The sequence below is a fragment of the Microchirus variegatus genome (genome assembly GCF_963457635.1).
Source record: "Microchirus variegatus genome assembly, chromosome: 1".
Classification (NCBI taxonomy): domain Eukaryota; kingdom Metazoa; phylum Chordata; class Actinopteri; order Pleuronectiformes; family Soleidae; genus Microchirus; species Microchirus variegatus.
This window is the reverse complement of record NC_139802.1, coordinates 31228261-31237755: the sequence shown is the minus strand read 5'-3', so window position 1 is coordinate 31237755 and position 9495 is coordinate 31228261. Positions and strand designations below refer to the sequence as shown.

Here is a 9495-nt window from a genome sequence, read left to right as displayed (position 1 = left end):
CCATGTGGCAAAATTGACTTCCATATGATTAAACATGGTAGGAAACATGTGAATATAAATGTTTACATGTGAAGGATGACATTGATTTATTAGTAATTGATCATGTATTTATGTGGTTTTAACTCATTCCTGGTGGTTATATTTAAGTCTTTTGATTATAAATGATATTGTTAAGCAGATAAGTTGAAAAACATTGTTTATTTGGTGTTTATTTCAGTAGAATGCTGTTTACATTACATTTACTTCACAAATGTGAATTTAAACTTGCATGGAGAAATTGCATTATTTGTGTTGTATTGATTTAAATAAATGTTTAATTTAAAGGGAAACACAAAGGTTATCAACGTGAAAAAAGCATGACTGGAGCAGAACTAAAAATATATATATGACTTAATGTTCTGAATTCTTCTGTTGTGTTACTTAGTATCTTATAATTATGTATCTCATTATTATGTCTTATAGTATCTCATAAATATGTTTTTATTTCTCTTCATTTAAAAACACAAAATGTGTTCATAATGTGATTATTAATAACCTTTCATAAGCAAAACAGTGCAACTTTTACATTTAAGAAGTCGAAATAGTTGGACTTTAGCTGTAAAACTGACCAAATTGACTCGTTATCATGGTAACGGTTTATTTTATTCAATTATTTCCTTGTCAAAAAGTGTTTTCGCTAAATTGTTCTTGAATTCATGGGCTTGGGAATCCACTCTTTATTGGCATGGAAAACATCTTTTCATTGCCAAAGCAGATGACATAGTAAATAAATAAATACATAAATAGAATAAAATCAATGTACAGTATTTACATCAGTGAATGTGCCTGAATTAAAATGCTTTATTTATTATATACATATAAGTAGCTCAGTGTAACTTGAAGATATGAACAGAAGAATAAGCCACAGATAAATATAAAAGTGTTCCTGGTTTTATGGTGGTTTTATGCCCCCCCCCCTCCTCTCTCTCTCTCTCCCTCTCTCTCTCTCTCTCTCTCTCGCTCTCTCTGACACACGCACACGCACACACACACACGCACACTCACGCACACACGCACGCTGCAGGTTGCATCCTGCCTCTCCAGCAGCAGCAGCAGCAGCTCTGTCTGCACGGTCGGCTGCTCCTGCAGCTTCCTCGTGCATCGGGCGCTGATCGATTCCTCCTTTTCCTATCGGAAAATAATCTATCGCCGCATGGTGACGTCACGCCGCTGAAAGGTAACAGTAGCTGGGCGTGTTGAGGTTGCTGGTTGGGTTGTTGAGGGTTTGACTCGCGGACGCACCACGGGTAGGTGCATGGGTGCATTGAATTGAAACCACATCGGATTAAAAAACACACACACACATACACACACGCACAGGTGCGTTAATTTGCACGTGGGCGCGCTCGCGGCTGTTTTGTTTGTGTTTGTTTGTCGCGTCGCTGCGTGGCGGCTTGTCACGAGTGGAGAAGGATATGGGGATGAGGATGAGGATGAGGATGGATGTGTAAGAGGACGGAGCCAGCTGTGGCCTGCTGCTCCTCCATCACAGCAACATCTGGCCGGTGAGTCGCACTGATACATGCAGGCTGTGGCAGGAGAGAGCCCCGTCCGAGTGACCTCGTCCTTGGCTGCCGGATGCTGGTTGTGGAGTAATAGACGTGCACGTTTGATTGACAGGCTGCGTGTAACATGCACTATGAGGAAGGCTCAGGCTGTAACATGAGACAGAGAGAATTCATGGAGGTGATATGATGCTGTCTCTGTAAACCTGCAACTGTACCACGCATGTCTGTAAGGTAAAGAAAATACAGCTGTTCTTAGGAGGTAATGTGCAGTTGCATGCATCACTGAGAGGCTAGATCCTGATCACTTATATGAGATTAAATATAGACTCACTTGCCACTTTATTAGGCACAGAGGACACCTAATAATGTGGCACCCTGGATGGTTTTCTGCTGCTGTCGCTCAGCTGCTCTCAGATCTGTTGTGTTGTCAGATTCATAGCTTGGTTGTAACCAAGGCCCAGTCTGGTAATTTTTCTCTGACCTCTGGCATTAACAATGCATTTTGTCACCCAGAGAACTGCTGCTCGCTGGGTTTTCTTTTTTGTTGTTGTTGTAAAAATTTAACGACGGTTGTGTGTGTGAAAATCCCCGTAAATCAGCAGTTTCTGAAATACTCTAAACACCAGCAACCCCAATATCTCTTCATTCACCTTTTGCTCCTCATTCTGATGCCCATTCTAAACTGGAGCTGCTCGTCTTGACCGTGTCTTCAGTAACTTGACTTGCACATTTGCAAATTTGAACACATATCGTCTCAATGTCGCATATCTGTGACAATGCAACATTTGCACATGTTTTTCTTGTATCAACTTTACACAATGTAAACAATATTTGCACATTCTGAATGCTTTAGCACTGTGACAGTGTTGCACAACTAATTGCACCTTACATTCTGACTACACTCTACCTGTTTGTACATGGTGCCCGCTTTGTTTTTATGTATTTTCTACGCTTAGAGTTCATTTTATTCCTTTATTTTATTTTACTTTAGTTCGCCAAGTAAGAATTTCAATGCCCAGTTTAACCACTTGCTGTTTACATGACAATAAACCTCTTGAATCTCTATAGGCATTGGATCGGGTTGGACATCCTGGAAAAAAACAGTTTGACCATGCTGCATTTTAAATTTAAACAACCAAGAACCTTTCTTCAGACTTCCCTCCGAAGCTACGCCTCCAGAGCAGAGGAACGTGCAACGAACACAGATTCACGAGCACTGTAACTTACGGTGCTTATCGTGATGCTTTTTGGATACTTTTTGGATATTGATGATGAAAAACAACAAATACAAATTCACAAAGACAACGTTAACCTACCGACGATCGCTCTGCTCTTGGATTGCTCATCATCAGCCTTTTTATTGGCAGAAGCTTTCCCAAAAACTCTTCTTTCGTTTGCTCTGGCGTTGCATTAATTAATTGGGTACAGTAAAAAATGCTCCAGAAAATCTGCCACCCTACCTTTAATGAGCAGTTGACAGGTGTACATAATAAAGTGGCTGGTGCAGCTTTAATGGAAAAACACTAACATCTATTTTGAGCTCATTACAAATTCCTCCTTAAATTGACATCACAGGAAACCATAATCACAATATGAATGAGTACTGTAGGCGTATTATACTGATATGTGAAGGTCACCCGTGACATTAGAGGTTCAAAAATCAGAAAATAACACAGTTTAAAGTCAAAATGAGTCCCTGCAGGATTACTACAGTAGGTAAAACACAATATGCTCCCTTTGAACTCGCTAATCTGAAACAATCAGGTGTATGACAGTGAATTTCTGTTCGTGGTTCCTCTTCCTTGTCCACATCTTGACCCGCTTGTAGTCTTTCTGCAGGGTCAGAGAGGGCGCCTCAGCAGCCGGCCAGCTCTGGTCTATAGTGGCGAGGTGGAGGCGATGGAGGAGGGAGATGCAGAAGGGGAGGGGCCCATGGCGGTCAGTGCTGGGCCAGGTGGTGGTCACAGCCTCCCACCTGATGCCGGCAGCAGCAGCAGCAGCACCAACACCACCACCACCAACCTGCTGGCATCTGTCAAAGAGCAAGTAAGAAAAGAATTGCACTCATGCACACACACTAATTTAAGAGATTATAATCCCAGTGGCAGGTGTAAAATACAGTAGTATGAGAGACTGAGCCGACTCAGACCAGTGGACGTCCTCTTACATCAGAGCAAACTCTAAACATTGTACTCAACATGGCCATGTGGTCAGTTTGGGGCTTTGTTATAGTATTCTGCCTCTTTGTGGCACTTTTGATTGTCTGTTTTGCATCTCTTTTTAGTTTCGTTGTAGCTCAGTGTACGTGATTCAGCCAAAAACCTGCAAGAAAATTGGAGCATAATCTCCAGATGTGGCAGAAAAGTAATGGGTTTCTGTGGAGAACCTCCACAACTCTCTTAGAACTAATAATTTCCCCACCACGGAGAGGATGAGCGAAGTAAATATACGATGGATAGAAAATTCACAGTCCCTGCACTTTTTATCTTGACAGTTGTAGATATGGCTGGGAAGAGAGACAAACCTCAGGATTACAAATCACATGAAATCACCAGGTAATTTGTATCCTGTGTGACTGGAGCTATGACAGTGCTGTTGTGAAATCGTTCAATCGTCGTCCCTTAGCATTGTTTGTCGCATATTTCAGTTACAGCTAAAGTGGATCCGGATCTTTGCCAATTGTTTGTCACCTTTTGCTCTTTACCTGTGTCTTTTTGTCGTCCTCGGCGCTGCTCAGCCTCTACGACGGTTACATGGAGTCTTAGAAACACTGACGCAGTCTTATGACGTGACCCAATGGGGTCGAGATGTTTTCTGCCTCTAAGTTGTGTTAGAATGAGATAATGCTGATCTTTTTTTATGATTCTCTCTATCTCATCAGCATGGGAGTCTGTCTGTTCCCCTGCTATTAATTATGCCTGGACAGTGGCCATGTTCTCAACTTAGTCCTCCAGAGTGTGTGCCTCTGAATCAGGCACAATGCTATTTAAAGCCTTATGATGTCCAATAAAAGGAAATTTGTGCTTATACTTTCCATCTGCAGTTTCTTTCGGGGGCAGGCAGGCAGACTGCAGATGGCTCTAAAGTCTGGACTGATGTGGAGTTAAAACAACGATTGTATGAGCATTTTTTTGCTCGATGATAACGGTGTTTGCGTCGTTTTGCTGCAAAAGTGTTGTGTTGCAGAGCAGGAGATGCAGTTATGTGTCAGTAGCCGTTGATGGTGATGCTGCAGTGATGAAAACACTCAGAGCTGACATTGCTTTTACTGAAGCAAAGCATCGTCTTGTCATTTGTGCTCAAATTGAAAGCTACAGTTTGCAGAATGGCCACGGAAATAGTTTATTTTCTCGTTCCACCTTCAGGTTGTCAGAAAATTGTTGGACATGACTTATTGAGTTTATCTGCTTCGTCTTCTTTTTTGCTTTCTTTGAAGCATTGGCAGTTGTTTCCAGAGCAAAGTCTCCCATCTTTAAGGCTTGTAAACAGAGATTATTATGGAATTATTAATCAGCGATGCAAAAACTCCTCCACTGAATCTTTAATATCTGTTAGGTTTGTATGTCCAATAAATCGTTATTGCTTTGAACTCCTTGGACGTAAAAATTTTTCATTCACTTTTTTTTTTTTTTTTTTTCTGATATACGACATCTTGCCCACAGGGCTAAAAAGAGCAAGCTGAGTTTTGATTTTGTAGTTTTTAGGGCAATGTCGCCGTGGGAATATTACTTCAGGTACCTGCGACATGGTGAAATATGAGCTCGGAGTAATAGATCCCCATTCATCTGTAGACCTGGTGGAGTTATTTTCACTTTGAGAAATGCTGAGCTCCATTGTTAAAGCTGTTTGCTTATAATCTTGTGAGGAGGAATCTATCAAATCTGGACAGTTTGGGCTTTGGAGATCATGTTTTTCCCTCAGTAATAAAGAATGACACTTGAACAGCTAACATAGGTCACGGATTCAGCATGACTGACGGGCAAAGAGCAAACATTTTATCATGTAGCTTGCGACTAGAAAATGTAATCAAGTTGCTTTACCTTTCTCCTGCAGCGCTGCTGAAGCATCAAATCTACCGCCTGCAGTTCCTCCCCAGAAATGTCAAATTAGACATGCTAAATGGAGCACATCGCTTTTTGCCCTCCATCGTGTTTGGGCCTGATGCTTTTCCACTTTGCTCTCATTCAGTCCATTAAATGCAGGAGTGATAGACGTGTGCAGCGAGAAACACCAGAAACCCAAAACCGCCGCAGCGTCGTTGTCCGCTTTCATTTTTTTTGTCACTTCTTGACGCCAACGCGGTGATGCTGATGAGATGTTGATCCAACACAGTGCAGTAACTTTGCGCCAAAATGAAAGAGGAGAGGTCTGTTGCTGCTTTTGCTTCATTCAGAGTGGAAATGGAGACACTTTGCAGGGATTTATTACAAGTTGCTGTACGTTATATCATGTCACTGTGGGTTAACAGTAAAATGTGTCCTTCTAGTACAACTGAATATTCTTTCTCTGCAGCTTTGTCCAGAAATACACACTTCTTTTTAAAATCTTTCAGTTGTTCTCCAAGGCACATGTCAAGTAAATGTTTGACTGTCAAAGATGAGTGCAACATCAGGGAGAAGTACTCCTTTGATTCTCATGCATGACAACATTCATTTCACTTCAATCCAAGGCTGTGACAAGCAGCCACTCAGTTTAACTTAATGCAAAACATTTTTCTTGGATTTAATGGATTCAAGGCAAAAACTCAAGGAATTTACTGATGCAATTCATGAAATAGTCTGCAAATAGCTGTCAAATAGTCATTTTGAAGCTATTTGTCCTGAACATCTGTATGTATGGCAGAGGCGGACAGAGTTTCTTTGCTTCAAGATAGTTTTTAAACCCCTATATCACAAATTTTTTTTTTTATCCTGAAAGATAGATGAACATTATCTTTCATTACATTATAAATGACAGTGTGTTGAGGTTTTGTCCGTCAAGTTGTCATCAGATATTCATCCAAGGACTTTGTTCGATTTCTTCGTGGTGGTCCAGGTCAGCTCCCAGGTTTAAAAGCAGGCTCCTGCTGTATGTAACATGACGCACTGGTGTTCTTGAAAAAGAACATGCATGCTCAGCAGAAGCCTTCCCATGGAGGACGGAGGAAGAGAAAACAAAAGGCACAATAAAAACGGCAACGACTGGACCGTGTCAGCGCTCTGCATGCTGATTGATTTTGACGATTAGAGTCAGAAACGCCACGCGCGCCACGTCAAAGCACATTTTACCAAACGTCAATTCTGGACGTGCATGATTGTCAGGCCTTGTGTGGCTGCTTTTCCAGCAGAGGATCGTCTTATATGAGCCGCCGGGGGTAACGATAGGAATCTGTGGGTTTAACCAGCTCTGTCAATCTGGTTATGTCATGGCCTGGCACTGCTTTGGCCCCTGCTGAGTGCAGAGACTCTAAACTGCTGCTGTTTGACATCTGCCTGAATTTGAAAGCGTGCTCTCTGTCATATTTTCAGGGAAAGCCGAGCTTCTGTTGTTGTGGTCTGCGTTTGTTGTCATGTCTCGAGACGCCCCCGAGGTTGCCTGTCACGTTAGTGTTCTGCTGCAGAGTCACTGTGGTGGAAGAGGAAGCTAATTTCTCTTGATCTGCAGTGGGGGAATCAGAGAGAAAACATCCACCTTGGGACTCTGTTGTTAGAGCTAGTCACCGCGTGATTCTCATCCCATTTCTATGAGTTATTTACTCTTCGTGAACCCACTTTACCTCAGCCCGCTTCATTCAGTTAGTCACTTCCACTGTCTCATAGAATCGCTTTTGACAGCTCTCAGAGGACGAGCACAACCTGTTGCTCTCCATAAAAGGTGAGCGCTTGGGTTTATAAAGAGACTGAAAGCGTTTTAATCTAACTAGGGGTTACATGTGGAGGTGGAGAGAGCCAGAGAGATGAAGTAACAGACCTGGATACATGCCATTTTAATCTACTGAAGCTGCAGTGGGTCTGGCATAGAAAGCCGTTTGTGTGCATTTTGTCTTTCAAGTGGTTGCTGAACTTTTGGTGCAAAATAGCAGAGAATTGCTCTCCAAACAGTCGTCCTGTTTAGACACAGTGCAGAACTCGCCAACAGAAGACGCTTTTATCGTACAGTAGGTTGCAATGTTCTGTGTGCACCAGTCCGTCTGTTACCAGCTTTGACGTCACTGATGAGTGCCACATTAAAACCGATGTAACAGATAGGTTGAAATCCGAGTTCATCAGCCTGAGCATTCAGATGCATTTGTATAAATCAAATTTGCATTTCAACCCACCTACAAATGTAGTTTGGATCAAATGTTGTTTTTTGCTGCCCAGTCTTTCACAAGCAGCCTGGATAAAATCAGATGCTTTTCCTGGCAGTTTGAACAAGGACCTAAACGTCTCACTGACAAATATGGCATCAAAGTGAGTTAGAGAAATGTGTGTAAAAAAAACAATCAAGTCCTTAGGAGTGATTCCTCCCCTTTTAAAAAGGTGAGTTAGAGCAAGAGCAACAGTGTTTTCTAGGGTCAGAATTGGGTTGAACATGCCAGGATGAACTGCCACGCTAAGAATAGACATGACAAGAAGCTGGAGTTAGATGCAAAGGTCTGTCCTTGGTGTTACTGGATTAGATTAAAAAAAAAACATTTATGAAGGAGCACAATAAGCTGCCACGAATCATCCGGTTGAGTCCCAGCTGGTACGACATATTGTCTGGCATGGCTCTGCGTCGGCCAGGCGTGTTTCCAAACATTCATGAAGTGACAGGCGTGGGGCGTCGATGCAGCAATTGTCCGTCTCCTGAGGCGTGAGGCCCGAAACAAGGAGCGATGTGTGTCCGCCGTCCCCGTATCCGTTCTGCTCCGATGTGATGTAAGGAGCAGAGAGACTGTGTGTGGAGTGTGCAGCAGGTTTGAATGTTTCCCATGACAGTCTTCAGCGACTCAGCAACACATCTGACACTGTCACTTAATACTTCGGCTGAGGTCTTGTCCATTTGTACATGTGGTTGTTTAATTCACTGATCTCAGTTTGTTACCTTGGAAACACAGGAAACAATTGGATTGAATGGTGTTGTTAAGTGTCTTTGTCTGCTTTCCTAGTGCTACAGAGCTCATTGTGATATTTATAGTTGTTCATTAGCTGCGTTGTCTTTTCATGAATGTTCTGTGTAACTTAGTTTGACAGGAGGGTTATCGTATTATTGTCAGTGAATCATTCAATCATAATTAGATGACTGATCAGCTGTTGTTTGTTTCAGTCCAACCAACTTTAAGATATTTCATTTAATCATTTACAGTATAATTATGAAAAACAGCTAATTTAATTTTTCTAGAAAATGTCAAAATGATTGAATTTTATTTGGATTATTTCAATAATCAAGTCGGATCTTTAAATGTGGTCTTTCTGCATGGAGGTTTCCTCCCTCAGTCCTAACAAATGCAGACTGAAAATAAAGTGGAGATGTGAATTAGGGCTAAGTAATCAATCATTTAAACATTTTAATCACATTTTGAATCAATGCACGTAATAAATCACATACTATCGGCTGGAACTGGAACATATTTTGTCCTGCAGATCAACTTCCAGGGTTTACACTTTACAATGAATGGTTGTTATTATTATTCATAATAATTCACAATACTTTTAATTCCTAGGAGTGGCGTCTAGAAAAGTTGTTGTTTTTATGGTCTCTCATGTGTAAATGCTCCATCACATTTGAAATCTATTATACACTGAATATTGAACTGAAGCTTGCCTTCAAAATGGAAAAATGATGCAAATCTCCATATATTTTTGAAAAATAACAGTTAGATATTTCTCCCCCAAGTCATTAAGCCTTACTGTGAATGTGAGAGTGAATGTTTGTTTGTTATAATAAAAGAAAATGCTCTCCCAAGTATCTAATCAGGATTATTTAACTTTTTTTTAATTAATTT

The 9495-nt window shown here is 41.3% G+C and overlaps 1 protein-coding gene across 1 annotated transcript in view; it reads left to right on the top strand.

Annotated features, from left to right (window-relative positions):
• Positions 1 to 3446: 3446 nt before the first annotated feature.
• Positions 3447 to 9495, top strand: part of LOC310937775 (plakophilin-4-like) — a gene marked incomplete at both ends in the record, with an annotated part of 37347 nt that continues 31298 nt past the window's right edge. Inside the window, one exon of the mRNA XM_083902128.1 lies at positions 3447 to 3593. Coding sequence (XP_083758254.1) covers positions 3447 to 3593 — 147 coding nt within the window. The remainder of the gene's footprint in view (positions 3594 to 9495) is intronic.